The sequence below is a fragment of the Psilocybe cubensis genome, chromosome 12, assembly GCF_017499595.1.
Source record: "Psilocybe cubensis strain MGC-MH-2018 chromosome 12, whole genome shotgun sequence".
In the NCBI taxonomy this organism is placed as follows: domain Eukaryota; kingdom Fungi; phylum Basidiomycota; class Agaricomycetes; order Agaricales; family Agrocybaceae; genus Psilocybe; species Psilocybe cubensis.
Genome location: NC_063010.1, coordinates 1,372,050 through 1,388,865, shown reverse-complemented (window position 1 = coordinate 1,388,865; position 16,816 = coordinate 1,372,050). Strand labels below are relative to the sequence as shown.

General features: G+C 44.2%; 5 protein-coding genes across 5 annotated transcripts; 3 read left to right on the top strand and 2 right to left on the bottom strand.

The window, feature by feature from the left end:
- Positions 1-1,782: 1,782 nt before the first annotated feature.
- JR316_0012430 (Cleavage stimulation factor subunit 2) lies at positions 1,783-3,773 on the top strand (the record flags this gene model as incomplete). Its single annotated transcript, XM_047898055.1, has 6 exons — positions 1,783-1,841; positions 1,907-1,965; positions 2,542-2,888; positions 2,976-3,464; positions 3,578-3,658; positions 3,732-3,773. 6 exons carry the CDS (start codon positions 1,783-1,785, stop codon positions 3,771-3,773), a joined length of 1,077 nt encoding a protein of 358 aa, XP_047742944.1.
- A 989-nt stretch (positions 3,774-4,762) lies between these two features.
- Positions 4,763-7,842, top strand: JR316_0012429 (uncharacterized protein; the record flags this gene model as incomplete). The annotated part of the gene is made up of 5 exons (XM_047898054.1): positions 4,763-4,903; positions 4,955-6,302; positions 6,352-7,290; positions 7,454-7,743; positions 7,822-7,842. The coding sequence occupies 5 exons, from the start codon at positions 4,763-4,765 to the stop codon at positions 7,840-7,842; spliced, it is 2,739 nt and encodes a 912-aa protein (XP_047742943.1).
- A 2,006-nt stretch (positions 7,843-9,848) lies between these two features.
- Positions 9,849-10,729, top strand: JR316_0012428 (uncharacterized protein; the record flags this gene model as incomplete). The annotated part of the gene is made up of 4 exons (XM_047898053.1): positions 9,849-9,878; positions 9,924-10,028; positions 10,089-10,220; positions 10,562-10,729. The coding sequence occupies 4 exons, from the start codon at positions 9,849-9,851 to the stop codon at positions 10,727-10,729; spliced, it is 435 nt and encodes a 144-aa protein (XP_047742942.1).
- A 726-nt stretch (positions 10,730-11,455) lies between these two features.
- On the bottom strand, positions 11,456-13,957 carry JR316_0012427 (uncharacterized protein; the record flags this gene model as incomplete). Its single annotated transcript, XM_047898052.1, has 3 exons — positions 11,456-13,067; positions 13,130-13,722; positions 13,769-13,957. The coding sequence occupies 3 exons, from the start codon at positions 13,955-13,957 to the stop codon at positions 11,456-11,458; spliced, it is 2,394 nt and encodes a 797-aa protein (XP_047742941.1).
- Positions 13,958-15,052: 1,095 nt separating this feature from the next.
- JR316_0012426 (Brefeldin A resistance protein) lies at positions 15,053-16,528 on the bottom strand (the record flags this gene model as incomplete). The annotated part of the gene is made up of 7 exons (XM_047898051.1): positions 15,053-15,184; positions 15,258-15,519; positions 15,572-15,597; positions 15,662-15,992; positions 16,051-16,190; positions 16,325-16,334; positions 16,389-16,528. The coding sequence occupies 7 exons, from the start codon at positions 16,526-16,528 to the stop codon at positions 15,053-15,055; spliced, it is 1,041 nt and encodes a 346-aa protein (XP_047742940.1).
- Positions 16,529-16,816: the final 288 nt, after the last annotated feature.

The window sequence follows — 16,816 nt, the reverse complement described above, 5'->3', positions numbered from 1 at the left end:
GCGACACGTTATCGCAGACTACCAAAATAAACACAAAGCCCGTCCTCGGTTCACTATCGACAGCTTCGAACCCAGAGATCCAATTTTTTACAGCCACATCACCGGAGCTAGAGCACCCCGTAAACAAACAAATACAACTTGTACTTCGATTAAAATGGACATTTTTTCCAATGTTTATATAAATTTAAACACGAAAGTTGCCGAACTATTACGGTTTTGCCATAAATCTGGGTCAGTTATTCATTCTGAGGGTACCTACCTCAACCGTCCCAGAGCACCCAACGAAGAAGGCTTGTGCCGATCTGTCAGTTTCGTTAGTGACATGAGCCACTTACCTTTCGTATCTGAGATGCATTTCAATGGCCCTGTTGATACAGACGTTACCAGAGTCGCCAAAGACCTGGTGATTTTTCAACCAGGTCTTGACGTTGATCCTGGAATGGCTTCAGTCTCGCATTCGCAGTCTTTCATTTTAGATTTTGATAATGGCATTAATAGTCTTTCCATGTAATTTCGGACATTCAAAACAGACTTTTTGTTGTTCTGTACTAGTTTGGGTTACTCTTGAGAGATGATTCGATTTCAATTGGTTATCCTAGTTGAACCTATAAGAAATAACAATAAAAAGTATAGTATTCGTATTCTTGACCATCAAAGAATATTTTCGCATTTCAAATTGAGTCTAAATAGAGAGAAAAAGACAAGAAATTCATCATACACGGTCATCAAATAGTACCATTACCGTACTTTTTTTTTTTTTTTTGCTATAATTTGGTCGGTGTCGATCGACTGATTGACACCCACAGGGAGAGAAATTTCCATATTTGGAAGTACACCTGCTGAGAAGGTATGTCCGGTTTCGCGGATTTGATACCCAAAAATCAACAGAATTCCGGACAAGCCCATAGAGGAGCTCCCCGGGGAGGGGAGAGCTTCAAAGTCAGACTCAAAAATTACGTAAATGATAGACCGTTGTAGATCATTTTCTTTGGTTTTCTCCGAGAATCATTGAATACGGTTTGATCGGTCTGGCGAGCATTTGCGTTTTCTCGTAAATCGAGAGAAGACAGCTAACACGGAGCCAGTAGTCATCTGAGTCCCGAGTCCTTTAGCTAAACTTTGATTTGTATACAGTCTGGTCAATTGAACGAATTTCGAGATGACTCTGATTTTACATAATCTGAGATTGGATGGAACAAAGTATCTAGTTCGTTGGCAGATCTTGCGTAGACTATTCAACGGCATGTTGAAGTATAAGTTACATGATGATTCTGATGGACTTTGTGTATGTATAGTAAACGGTGAGAAATGATGGTTGACGCCGATGCGCTGACAGTATATAACCAAATGGATTATTACTATTGTTTCTTGATGGGCTATCCTGTTCTGTGGCGCACTAAACATATCGGGTTGTATGGCATCTGTGAAAGGCGATGAACGCACCGTGCGAAGGTTCGGATATCCTTCGGTAGACGAGTTTGGAGTGCGGACGTTCCCATATACATAGACATTCCCGTCTACAAATACAATTCTACAGTCATCGGGTACGTCGGTATATTCCAGGGTCACAAGATACGTCTACGGTAAATCAATTGATTGACGACACTTGCTCTGCATTTGATATATTAAGCTCCAGTAAAACGTTTGTACAGTGACATTGTTATGTCTAACAGCAAAAGTCGTGTGGTGTTTGGTGCGTATTTTATTGGAGTGCTCAAATCCTTTTCGTCTCATTTCTCTGTCCGTATTGGTGACCTGTAAGTTGGCAATGTGCCTTTTAACATGACAGAAGAACAAATTGTGATTATTTTCAAGGCTGTTGGTCAGGTTGTAGGATTTAGGTATCGTATTTCGTATTCTTGTTCGGGAGAGGTTACAACTAAACTCTATACACTCTTCTATACAGGCTCGCCTTCGACAGAGACACAGAAAAACCAAAAGGTTATGGCTTTTGTGAATTTGCAGGTACTTCTATCTCGCTTCTTCCTGCCTATCAACACGTATTATGTCTGATCTTTAAGTTTCTCTTTTATTCATTCCTACACTACTTAATGGGATGCGATTATATCAACTCTGTTGTCACGATTGTCTTGTATGTCTCAAATACACCCAAACGCGTGAGTGTCGAATTTCGAATTACTTAACTTACCCAGAATTAACCTCACTCCTCATATCCACGAATTACAACAATGTGCCGCATCCTTTTTCGAATGATACATTCTTCGTGAAACCCAATATATTTCAATGTGTGTACAACGCACTAATCATAACAAAAATCAAATCACGGCTTGTTCTTGGCTCGATTACCTCGAATACTGCGACCGTTATGGTTATGTGTATACCCTATATCCATTGAAATCTCCTTGATGTGAAATCCTTTTACCCGCGCAATCAGTTATACTTTACTGTTATGTGCGTATCAAACTTTAATTCGCGACCCCATCCCGTTGTCCTTGTATATCAACACCGAAACTGCAAACTGCATTGTCTCTGCTTCAATATCTACCACACGTACGCGACACTTGTCTTTTCATGTCAAAGATCACGAGACTGCTCTTTTGGCTGTTCGTAATCTCAATAATACGGACTGCGGAGGTCGTTCATTGCGTGTCGATTTGGCCGATTTGGACCCTCTTCTGGAAGGAAAAACGACTGTTAGAGGCCGTATAATGGATAGGGGTTACACTGGGTCATCCGAATACCGTAGCCGAATGCATTTGGATGCAAATGACGGGGGTAAAGGGCAGTGGAATGACAATGATACATTTTTAGCGAATATCCCACCTGGGATAACCATCCCGAGTGGTGTTTCAGCACTTGACCACATTAAATGGATCGTGGCTGAGTTACCGGAGAGTAAAGTTCGCGAGGCCCTGGCTCAGATGAAGGTGAGCAACGGAATTTGAGTTTCTGTTTTAACGTCATTGTTTGCGGTGTTTTGTATTGATTGGAACCTTTGTCTTTTTCATTTTCAGGCTTTCGTGATCACATATCCTGAAAAAGCTCGAACGCTGCTCATTAGGTACCCACAGCTAGCCTACGCACTTTGCCATTCCCTCGTACTGAATCGATTTGTTGATCCAATTATGATTGAACGTATGCTCGCTTCCTCGCGACGACCCGCTGCGGCTGGTAGTTCTCTAACTCAATCTCCAATCGACCAAGGACCAACAGGTTCAGATAGCCAATACCCACTGTATACGCCATACTCCCCATTGCATGGCCTGCATTATTCCTCAAGTCAGTTGATGCCAACGACACGGGAGCAATCGTCGATTGCCGTAAAACCCCATGCGCATGCCCAATATCTCCTTGAGTTACATAGGATCTGCCACGACCCGTCGTTGTCGCCTTGTACCTCCCCACTTACACTTGTCGAACCTCCGTTAATAAAGCAGCAACAACAGCTTGCGCAAATAGCAACGGCATTTGTGGAGATGGATCCAGAACAACAACGTGTGAGTGTTTGTTTACTGACAGGTTGTCTTATGTTTCCTCATGACTTGTTCCGTTTTACATGCAATTTTCTCTATTCTTTTCAATTACACTGTTGTGGTTGTGAATGGGAATATTATAGGCTATATCGATAGTGTTGGGTATGACTCAGGAACATATCGACAACATACCCGAACCTGCAAAGTCGCAGATTGTGCAGGTGGTACGTTGTGGTCCATATCCCTTTTTTTGAATGGTTCTGAACAAGCCCTCTTTTCCATTAAATTTTAGCGCAGTCACTACTTATCACTGGCGGGGAGAGCGACGTGAGTGTGTAATGTGGCACGACTTGGTTAGATCTATTGTTACCTTCTTTTGTTTTTACCCTCGTCAAGCCTGACGATACAAATGTTTCACTTTCACTGCTGGCGCTCATCAATTTTTACGTCGTAAAAACGATATGTGAAAATGATAATAATATACCGTTCGCCTTTATTTTCGTGCTCGCCAGCCGGCTCGCCCACCTCATCACTTAATATTTTTTATAAAAAAACTATATTATGTATTCATTTTCCTTTCTTACAATAATCTTCGAACCCTTTTATACATTTATCAATATCTTCCTGAATGCGTCTGAGTGCAACCAATGTCTGATGTCCCATTTTGCACTTTTCTATTTCGGCCAGATAAAGCCTATGTGCTGCGTCCTGTTACGAAATGTCAAGCAATTCTTGAAGAGCTATGACATCGGCATGTAGCCCTAATTGCGCCAAATCCTGAGTGCCAATAGCCTTTCAGATATGTCCAATTTTAAAATCTGTATAGAAAAGCGGATGCTTACAGAAGGTTTGGTGGGAGAAGTAAATGTGCCTCCTTTATGGGATGCGGCGGTCTCCATATGTGTGTTTTCTTCCTTTTCAAATGCGAAAGTCAGTACAATAGACACAGGACAAGATGAGTATATAGTACCGATGCCATTGTCCTTTCTAAACCCATCCTTTTTTATGTTCATAGGATTCAAAAGAAAGAAAAAAAAACGATTTATGTCTTCAACCAGATGGCAAGGCACCAAGTACTCTTGACCACCTGGACCACTAATCAACCTATAACCTCTCGGAACTGGCGAAATCAAGATGACACTAGTAGTAAGAGTTTTTTTGAGGAGGCATGTCAACCAGACAATCGACCTTACAAATTGATTGAGCAGTGCAGAGTCAATGCTGATCGAGCATGCCGGCGTCAGCCGCGAGAAAATCATTTTAGCTTGTCAGACATTACAATTCTATCTTTCCGCTACGATACAACCTCAAATCCAAATCCTTCCATAATGTCTGAATCCACTGAGCTCCAATCTATCCATAATCTATCAACGTTCCAGGAGGCGATAAAGATACTTGATCAAAAAATTCGGAAGAGCCTTGTCGATGGTGATGTTGCTAAAGTTATGGATTCGCACTTGGAAACAGCAGTGAGTTATATTCTTTTTACATGTTGACCATACACCGAGACAACAATTTAGAAAGCGGTTGCCACAACCTGCGGTCGCTTCAAGGAGGAAAAAGAAAAGCCCCAGTATAACTTCCTTTTCGCCTTTCTGAGTGCTTATGGACACGCTTTCCGCAAGAGAGAGCATCGCAGCCACGAGTTTCTCGAATACTGCCAAAATCTGCAACGTGAGATCGATGATCCGCACGATGAACCAGTACAGAAGCCCACATTAGAAGGCAAGGATGACCAGCATTCAGAAGTGCACGTTCGCCAAAATGTGGATGGCGAGGGCAGCCGAATTCGCCAAGACTCTGAGGGTCCAAGACGCACGACAAGAAAGTCTCGACACCAAGTCGCCAATAAGCGCTCGCGGTCTAGTAGCGCTGAGAAAACCAAGACAGTCGCAGAGACAATCGTCAACGACAGTGCAAACCATTCCGCACTCATTAGAGAACCGTCACCTCCACTTAAGAAACGTCGAGTGCAACAGGCCAGGCAAGCCAGCCCCGAACTTCCACCACCAAAAACACTTGTATCTATTGAAAACTCAAGCGACAACAATAACGAAGATGGATATGTTCCATCAGATATTCCCTCTAATATCAATCCGCCAGACACTCGTGTTATAGCACCTGCACCCTCGTCGGACACTTCATCTGGAAAACGAATCACACGAGCCATGGCAGCAGTAGCAAAGGGTCCAACGTCTACTGAAAACTTTGGTCGCAAACTTACTCCAGAACCCGCCCCACATTCCAACGTTAAAACGAACATAAAGGTGCAAGGCCGCTCTGAAACAAAGCAGGATCGCACACCTCCTGTTCCAACCAACTATGTCCATCTCCAACCCTGCGCTCAGTGCGCAGATCGCAATATTAATTGCCGTGTCACATATAAAGGGTACTCTTGCTTTTATTGTGGTTCGCATCGGGTTCGCTGTGACAATCGAGGGGATACTATTGTGAGGAGGCTGCCTGAGGCGAACGAAGATATCACAGGTCCTGTTGAAGAAGCTAGAAAACATGGAAAACCATTGCATCGCCAAAAAAGGCCTAAACGCGAAACCGGCTCACCTGAACCAGATGAAAATTGTGGCCATCACGACCCTCAACATCACTCGCCGGCGCTGAGAGATCCAAAGCACAGCAATGGAAAGCAACCTATATCCGAGCAGACCGCAGACCTCAATTCTTCCCAAACCAACCAAGACAAACATCCTATGGGTAAGGTACATTATCAGTTTGTCTACACTGAGGCTAAGATCAAAACAGAGAACGTACTCAAATCATGGGAAGCCATACCAAGGTACACCGCACCACCCAAAGCATCGTCTAGCTCACTTCCTCCCGAGAAATCTGCGAGAGCGGCTAAAGACATTGGTAAGAATTCATCCAGTATTATGCAAATTGTATGCTTACATCTTTGTAGAAGAATTTGCCAGGAATTGGGAAGCATGGGTGGCAGAAGATATGGCGCGAAGTGAAGCTCGTGCTCCAGCAGGCCCACTACCTACACGGCCGACATATATTCGCAATTGGGAAGACAACAAAGCAGATGCAGATAATGAAGCTTACCCTAATGAAGATCGCCTGGCCCGATTAGAGAAGAATATCACTAAGATGAACAAAGTCATGAAGCGAATCGACAAGCAATTGGCTAATCACGACCATGGCTTCGACTATATTGCAGCGAAAATGGCGTTTTCCATGGCTGCTATAGACATGCTCTCAAACAAATTCGAAGTCCTGCATTCCTATCATAGTGATGTCCTTCATAAATTAGTCGGTGTTGAAATAACGATGGAGAACATGCACGATGATACCTACCACAGAGGGGAAGAAGGTCCCTGCCCATTTCGCCGCGGGAGTACAAAGGACCAAGGAATTCAAACTGACTCTCAAACCAAAATTCTTGACAGCAAAGGACTTTTCTCTAAGTCTTCGGGCAAGGTTGGTGATGAAACCGGGATTGGCGAGAACGGTGAAGAGAGCGAGAACGGCGAAGAGGGCGAGAACGGCGAAGAGAACGAGAACGGCGAAGAGGGAGAGAACGGCGAAGAGGGCGAGAACGGCGAAGAGAACGAGAACGGCGAAGAGGGCGAGAACGGCGAAGAGAACGAGAACGGGGAAGAGAACGAGAACGGGGAAGAGAACGAGAACGGCGAAGAGAACGAGAACGGCGAAGAAGGCGAGAAGGGCGGACAGGACGAACAGGGCGAGAAATTTGGTGATAAGGATTCGGATTCCTCGGCGGAGATTGATGCTGATAAGATGCCCTACATTCCTGTTCATTCGCGGGAAAAGTTAGAAGCCAGCCAACACCAGTGGTATGGAGGTACTTCGGATCAACCCATTGACATTGACTTTTGTTTGTAATCTATCTATTATCGTGCAACAAGCAATCGATGTGCTAAGACGCACGGGTGAGCGTTCCTCACCTTTCTACACTAGGATGTCTACTATGTACTAAGTACTAATTGACATTGACTTTGGACAATGTAATCCCGCTTGCCATCACATCTCGCCCAAAGACACTGAACTCGCCAAAGACCAGACTGACGTCGCCACCAACTTGAGAACATCAGATCAAGAAGGGACCTCGCATGCAGAGTCAAATGTGGCTGAGGTTTTTGGCGAAGAGGACGTTTCGTCAAATCTGGAAGCTCGCCACGGCGAAGAACCCACCGATGGCAAGATGAAAGATGAGAATATCACAGCAACACTATCCACAAACAATCTCAGTCTTGTCAAATTCATGCATTCAAATTTCCGCGAACCCCACCCTCACACCACACCTTCAACATACACCAATGATGATCTGGTTCGCCAGGTGGTTTCCAAACCCCAATCCTGTCATCCACTTTCCTTATTTCTCAAATAATCTTCTTCCTTTTCCCAGACGAGCACAGGAAGACGATGACGACGATAGGATAGAGTATTAGACTCTTCAAACGATGAGTGTAAAACATGTAAATTCACCATAATACAACCTTTCTGTTGAATCTACAAAAATTCACTACTAACTATGAGAATTTTACTTTCGGTCCGCTTCCCTTGTACCTGCAGTTTCTCGGTCTCTTTTGCAGCCAGATCGTCTGATGTAAGTGCCTTTTTGTTACTCTTAGCATTAGTGGTGGTGGTTTCCTTTCCATTTCCATTTTTCTTCTTAACTGAAGGCACGTCGACAGAATCGACGTTTGCCAAGTTCTTATCCTATTTCCAGTCGTTCGTCATTGGAATTTGAGAGGCTTCTGCATTGACTATTGCTTTCTCTTTAGATTGGGATGCCGCTTATCCTTCCCTGTAAGAGGCTAGAATCCATGAATAGTTAGTTGATTACACTGCTGGAGGCCATTGATATACGCGAAATAAAAACGAATCAAATACATGTTTTGTATATTAACATCTCGTTTTGTTTTTGACTTTTTTGAGAAATATGCTTCGGAAATCTACAATAGGACAACTTAAACATTAGTGATTTCATTCTTTTCAGTCCAGTCTTTGTCTTCAAGTTAGATGGAGCTATTACAATCTTATAATATACTGGATGCTGCCCCTCCTAAACGACATGTCTGATAAATTCCAACGGAATTGATCACAAGGACTCGTATCTGCCGTGCGTAGCAACGGCTCACCTTACAAGTAGGGTTACAAGAGTTAGGTAGCGTTGCTAGATTTTCTTCGATAGCCAGCTAAGCTTTGAGAACGTACAAGGAGCGGAGAGAAACCAAATTTTCGAGGGTAAATTTCCACTACCGCTTTCACAGACTGCCCGACTACTTATATACTAGTTCTATTTACGAATTTTTATCTACCGGCTTCATGAACAAACAAAACACTGCTACCCGGTTGGTTGTAAGTTGAGTAACTCTTGTGTGATAGATACAAGGACGAGTGTGATAGGTAGATAGTGGAGGAAGATGAAATTGTGGAAAGGTATTGAGAATGAAAATGGACGATAAAACATTGGGATGGAAACGCCAGACAGGGGATGGGTGTGATTTGACTGACAAGCGCGCGGCGTGTTCTCACATGTTTGGCAGGGTTTGGGCGCCAAGGTGCTGGACTTCGTCGTTTTGTGAGTCTTGCATTCTGGGTGATTCATACAACTGCTAAGTCGTTGTTCCGCTCGCAGGAATTTAGCGGTTCCTACAATAAGGTAGATGTTGTCATTGACCCATGCCCGATTTACATACGTGGCAACAAAAGTATACGTCATACAGAATTTACCCAGTGTCTCCCCTTCATCATGAATAAACATACATCAGTCAGTGTCAGATTATGGCTTCCAGTTTGAAATGGTTGCGTGTAATCGCAGCTGGTTGCGCTTGTCCAATTGAATGTGTGTATTAATTTCCCTGAAAGATCTTTAAAGTTGTAATTTTAAACAAAATATCAAAAATACTCACCCAACACATACCTCAATACCAAAAGGTACATTCATCACCCAATGCAATCCCAACCTACTATCAAACACAGTCTCCAACAGACCAACTGTAAATGTCGATCTCTCCTTTGTACCCGAGCCTTTCCGGCGATGGCAATTCCCTCTGCCCACGGAAACTAAAAATAAATTCATTGAATGCGCCGCACTGCACGGTGACAGACAGGTGAGTTTAAAAAAAAGTAACACACATCAGAATGATCAGATATATCGGATCCGAACAGCGATTGAACAGCGTCACAGTCAAATTGGCGGATACAAGAGGGATCGTAAAGTTGAACTTGAACTTTCCCTTGCCCCTCTATCATTCCCCAACAGACAATAAGCCCTCCCATATCTTCCAGAAATGCAAACAATTCAGAGCAAGACAGAGACAGGCCAAGTACAACAGTACTATTCACCACTATGTACAACACACTAACAGTGCATGACATAGGGCGAGCGTCAGCTAAAAGCCATGCTTAACTCAGTATGCTTGAATAATGACCAAGCAGTCTCGGACATCGTCGTTAGTATTTCCAATACTATTCATGCACATTATCCTCATTGCTTCACAGAACGACATCATTAAAATTGGGCAGGATTGCTTAACATTGGATTTGCCACCTTCTCTTCAAGTTGAACAACGGAAATTGTTTCGTCAAACGGTGGGCACGGACTATGTGTTTAATTTGCATGGACCTTTACTTACTACAGTTTTTTTTTTTTTTTTTTTCCTACAGGTATTAAAAGCATACCCCGATATTTTTAACCACTCACTGCAAAATGATCAAAGTGAAAGACTTGATCTTGTGGAGCAATACATAATTGAGAGACTTGAGATGGCGCGCTATAATGTACGGAAGCGTAAAGGGGTGAGTAAATAACGGCCCTTCATCCTTTTTTTACCAACTAAAGGTGTACCCAACCCCCAATTCATTGAAGATGCCCGGACCAGCCCGTAGTAAACTTACCCTTCCTGAAATAGTTCCGTTGGTTTCCACATCGGCGAGTTCCTCAGATTCACGATTAGAGGAGAACGTCAATGGTATGTATGGTAATTTCATCATCCCAACCAGAGTTAACAGTGAGACTTCCAGCCTCATCGTCAGCCAATACCGTATCCCGCCCACCGTCGCGTTATGACTCGAATGAAAATGATGCAATTGCATCCTTTCTCGACTCCTGTTCCCCTTCCATGATACACCTTTTGCAGGACTTTCATGCCTTTGGGATTACAAAGCAAGAAATGATTTACGCTGTTTCTCGATGGACCCCCGACTATATACACGGCTTTTTGCACAGATTCGCCAATTTTTCCCAGACCAAGATGACAGAAATGGAAATCGAGTTATTACAAGCTCATTTCCTTCACTATTTCTAGGGTAAGACCACTTTTCGACTTTCCGAGCATATGCGAACCGAGCAGGGTCAGGCGAACTTGGTGCCTCTCTTTCTCTTACCCAGATTACACGTCTTGTATTTCTCACCGGTCCTACATTTTCTTGAATCAACCATGTTTCGCTTGACAATATCTCTTGTATTATCGGTAATTTACGTAGGCTATGTAACTTACTTAGCTTCTGATTTTGGTTCTTTGCTTTATAAATTCAGCCTGTCTTCTGTTTATCCTTTACTTGTTCAGAATAGTATTCCTTCTCTCTCTCTTTCTACCATCATCTCGAGTTTCTGTTGCTTGTACGTATACTCTACAACATCCCTCTGATACACAGAAATTTACAATTCCATCGAGTGTGTTAGTCTTTTCCAGTGTAACAGTGTGCTGTATGGTAAGACACAAGGAAAGGCCGTACTGTGGTCAGTGGTGCATGTCGATCCGTCGAATAGATGTGTGTATGGTCACACCTCAGCGGGTCCGGAGTATGTGTATCTGGTGTGCACAGGCTACAGCTCAGCGGACCCGGGGAACTGAGCGTCTGGTTTTCGTATTCAGCGGACCCAGGTTTTTCGCCCCGGTGTAAGCTAGTACGCCCATAATGGGGCGAAATGCAGCGAGCACAAAAAAAAAAAAATTAAATACTCTGTACTCTAATACTTCTATTCTATTCTGTCTAATGTTACAGAGGGCAAGAGATAGTTTGGTTAGGGCTTATTTTTGACGTCTTTGCCTCTTGGAAGGGAGCCCATTCAGATGGTTACTACTGCCCAATGAAAGACTTTGATCTTCATGAATATTGCTCGAGGCTGGTGGACGAGACATGACGTTTGAGGTACCTTGCAGTGCTGTGTTAGCACTATTATCCGTCGTTTGAGCGAGCCGTGTAATACCTTGAAACAACGCCCCCAGCTCATTTGGCGAAGCATTATGGCGAGGTGAATGGTTATTGGGTTGGTTAGTATTTTGCCAAAGTGCTGCAATGTCATTTGGGGACTGTGCAACGTAGGCACTAGGGCTCTCCGACAGCTCTGAGGCAGGTTTTAAGTCCCTGAAAAGCTCTCCTAATTCGTCCGGTGATGAAATATAACAGTTTGGATGATACGTGGGTGGTGTATCTTCTGTAAACCCTGAACGTTTATTGGGGGTCTGGGCCTCTGACCTCTTCAAAGGCTCTGGATTAGGTAGGATGTCCATAAAGAGTTCGCTTAATTCATCCGTCGAAGCAATGTGGCGAGATGGGTAGCATTTAGGCGTCGAATCCTCGCGCATTGTTGTACACTCTTGCGGAGACTGAGTTCCAGTATACTCGACATTTGAAAATGGACCTGAAGGTGGAAGAATACCCCTGAAAAGATTTCCTAACTCATCTGGTGAAGGATTAAGGTGAGGCGCATAGATTTCCGGTGAGGATTGGCGAATTACGTCGACTTGGGGTGTGATTTCCTTGTACAATGTTGCAGGCACATTAGAAGGCCGCGTTCCATTAATATCAAGATTGGGGTACAGGCCTGCAGGTGGTAGAATGTCCCTGAAAAGATCTACTAAATCATCTGGTGAAGGATTAAGGCGAAGTGCGCAGATTTCCGGCGAGGATTGGCGATCTACGTTAATTTGGAGCGTTACATCCTCGTCCCGCGTTGAACGTACATCAGAAGGTCGCGTTGCAGTAATATCAGGATCGATAGAGAGGCCTGAGGGCGGTAAAATATCATTGAAAAGTTCTCCTAAATCATCTGCCGAAGGGTTCAGGCGAAGTGTTTTGATTTCCGGCGAGGATTGGCGATCTATGCCGAATTGGGGTGTTATTTCCTCGTATAATGTCGCGAGCACATTAGGAGACTGTATCCCCAGTATCTCCATATCAAATGATCGGCCTGGAGTTGAAGGGATGTCCCTGAAAAGATCTCCTAATTCATCTGCCAAAGGAATACGGATGGGTGGGTGGAATTCGGGCGAGTAACTTTGGATAGGTTCTTGGATATGGGGCTTTATATCCTCGTACAACTCTGCCATTTCATCGCGGGACCGTGCGCTAGCAAAACCTGGTGATAGTGACGCTTGCATAGAAAGATCGCCCATTTCTTCTGGCGAACCACACGAGATATCAGGACCAGAATGGGGCGGTACAGTTTCTACAGGCACGGTGCCTTGATCGGTTTGGATTGATTCTGAGCGGTACAGCAGTGCAGGGGACGGAAGCGGGGAGAGACTGTAATCATCATCCAATTCTGACGGTTTCCAGTCTTTCGAACGGTGTTTTGAATCCCGAACCAAAGGCGGGTCATTGCATGACGTCGCACGTTGAAATGCCGGTGTTGATATCCTATTCTTAGGTGTTTCGGTATCAACGCCGCTGGAACGCTATTCCTCTGCAGAAACACGCACCTATCAACATAGTCAACACCTCCAATCTCCGTAATATTGTTACCCATCTCGGTAATGCCCATTTTCCAATGGTCCCTATTCATCCCTTCGGCCTTCGAAGCGTCATGCAGATTCCAGTATTCCTCTGCCTTTCTGAAAATGACACTCTGATGGCTCGTTTGAGCTTCAGTCATTACCATAATTGTTCGCCGAGCGTTCTGAAGTGGTTCAAAGAGCATTCGCTCTCCTGGTGTCATGGCAAACGAGGATGGAGTGATATCGCTACCAAGAGACTCAATAAAACGATGTTTATTTTCTATTCCTATTAGTTTCCTGTGGTGTGATAAACACTCGCCGATTGAACCATCGTCTATGACAGATCGCCAACTTGGCCTGAATTCTTCCCACCACGGTCTTTTGTAGCTCGCTACTACTTCCCCACGGTCTTCATCGCGTGTTATGTTAAGCGCTTGCACGAACTCGACGTTGAATTGCATGGGTAGATCCTCTGGAGCAATTCTCCCTAAAGAAAATGCCAACGAACGCAGCGTAAATGGTACATCAACAACTTGTCCCATTGATGTGATCAAGCCCACGTAAGTCAAAAAGTAATGCTGTAAAACCATTAGTAAAAGGTATCCCATTAATTGAGTTACTAACCAGTTCTTTTCGTAGGCATTTTTGGAATGGAGCTTGATCTTCCATCGGTTTTTTTAAAATCTCGTCCACCGCTCGTTTTAATCGTGATTCCCCATAGTAGACGAGCTCTTGTATGTGTTCGCGGTACTGCTTTGCCGATTCAGATGCAAAACCATGTAGATCGAAAGGATCGATTGAAGAAAACGTCATGGACGGTCACCGCAGATGTGTTGGACTTTTTCAAGATTCATGATTCAATTTTTTTTACGCTGAACCATATCTATTTTTAGATTAACCCCTTTTTATAGCCAGGCTTGGTAATACGAAATAGGTAATCTGTTCGCCTCGCCAAGTCACCCCACATGGCTGCTTGGCGATTGGCATAGGCTGCTCGCCCCTTTTGTACCACGTCATTAGCAGAGGCATCACCAGCCATTGCCGCTACTGCACTGTTCATCCACTATTTCTCCTTTCGTAGGAAATATCTCATCGTTCAGTCCATTTCGTACCCAAGAAGCATAGCCTCTTCTCGCCATCTGTGGAACTGTGCTCTGGCACGTAGCCAATGGACCCGTTTGACTTGGTGTGACGTTCCGGTCTGTTTCCCACACCCCGATAATCCTCTTTTTTATCTTATCTTTAATTTTCGTTTCTGTGGACTTCACCTTCGCTCCGTCCACCCGATACACGCACCCCGTTAGCTCATTTTCTTCATTCTATGTTCCTAATCCTTCATTCTATTCCCCTTGAAACTGACTTATACTCCACCTTCATGTGTTTCCCAATTAACCCTCTTTTATCTTTTTCTTCGTCTACTTCTTTTGGACACCTTATCCTTTACAGTATAAATACAGCTATGTAGTAGCTACAGAAAAGCATCGAATACAGAGTACTTTAACCTGTCTATTCGACCTCTAAGCTTCCTTTCGAAACCTTTTCCGTGTGCCGCTACGGAACTGCTATTACTCTCCGAGCCACAGTTGTCACTAGCGTCACACTTGGAACAAGGTAAGTAAAAATATCACTTATATTAAGGGATGGATTACGAACATTCTATCAGTGTTTCTGGATCTGTATCCTCCAGGTTAAAAGGTCCATTATCAGGATCGCCAATTCTTATTTCGCCGTTCTCCGCCACAATGTTGGGCCCATGCCTAGAAACCCTGAAAGACTTCTCCGTATTTGCGGCGAGTAGTGGCATGGAGAACGGACATGTTCTGGCGTGTGAGCCTTTGCCGAATCTCAGCGAAATGAATTGCAGGTCACCTCAGGTTGGAGAGGGTGATGCAATTCAGGCGAGCATTGCTATGGCAAACGTCGGTCGCGGGACTTGGCGAGGGTGATGCGATGCAGGCGAGCATGCCTTTGACGAATGTTAACACCTATGACGACGCAACATGTAAGGAGTGCCTGGATGAGCAGTGTCCTAACGTCATTCTGCGTTTATTTATATCTCCGAGTCCGATGTATTGCCATGCCTGAAAAAATGCAGACCGTAGGCATTGCGTACTAGGGCGATGGTGGTGTAGTAAAGAGGGAACACAACTCCAACAGACAAGTACAAATAACCAGCGCGACCAGATAGGAAGCGGGAGGTCCAGCACCAAACAAGGAAGTAAAGGCAGGATCCCAGGATGTTCCATGGCAGTTCAGCCAGAATTTGGGCAATGATGTGGGCGGTCCAGCTGTACATTCCGCTTGGGTGCTTCCTGACCTCGTAGATAGTACGGGTAGCGACGAAGGGAACTTGCAACATGTTCACCAACGGTTGACTGTAGAAATATTGGTCAGTTTCGTGAACTCAACAAAGTAATTGAAACCAACTTCAAGACGAGAAGCATGTAAACAGTCTAGTAAAAGGAGGTTATGAGATCGAAGATCAAATCCTAAAACGAACAAGACTTACACATATACAATTCTGAACGTTTTGTATACTGTCCTGGTTCTTGAGAAAGACAGACCAATGAAGAAGCCACCAGCAACATTGAGGATGAGCTTGGCGATGCGGTAATGGTCAGCAGCTCCTTGTTTAAATGACAAGTTCGATGACCTGGTTGCGCCATGGGGTGGGGTATTCAATCCTGAGATCAGTTTCAACAGCAGGTTGACTTCGTCCAATTGTATGGATCTCCTGGATTTCCTGCTCAGTCCTGACTGCCTCGGGGAGCGTTTCCAAACTTCGTGCCAGTTGATGCTGCTGAAGGCAGTCGCTCCGGCACCAATAACGTCCAACATATATTCGGCACTAGAAATTAGACGGAGATAGATCAGGATAAGGCATCAGTGTAACGGTTAAAAATAACGCACGGATTTTCTTCAGGAAGACATGGGCGAGCACCGTTGGAGTCGAAGTAGTGCAGCAAAGTTTCAGCATTGTGTCCAAGGTCACCGAAGTAGACTGTTTAGCCACCCTTCTCCTCAACAAAAGGAAGCGATCGAAGACCTGGTAAATTTTGGTCAGTCAAGGTACAATAAAATTGTGTCAAACGACGTACATGGAACAATTCAGCGAAAGGTTTTTTGACAAAAAAAAAAATCATTAAGATGGCAAAGAGGTACATCACCGCAGAAGCTCACTTGATGAATCCTAATGAATAAGACAGATCAGTATATAAATAATTGATAATAGCTGCTTACCTACGTGCATAGGATAGCCTGGCTTTGTTCGGCCAAGCTTCGCAAGAAGGCAACAATGTTCCAGGCACTCTGAGAGTCAAGACCAGATGTGGGCTCGTCAAGGAAAAGCAAATTCTGGGCTATCATAGAATAATTAAGATGCATGTCGACACGGGAGCTTCATAAACACGCATAGCGTGTACGAGAACCGCAAGCTCTAAATTTCACATTTGCTGTCAAAACTCCGGTGCGTGATCACCATCACAGACCCATACTGCCTCGGAGCTATCCATTGGCGTTCCTCCATTGCCTTCTTCAGCGCCGTGAATTAGCAGGACATTGGCATATTTTGAGTGTTTTTCTCCTCTACAACAGTTTTGACGGGCCAAAATAACCAAATCTACGCGTATAGGGTCCTACGTAGTCAGGTTAAACCATTTTTTGACCAAATTA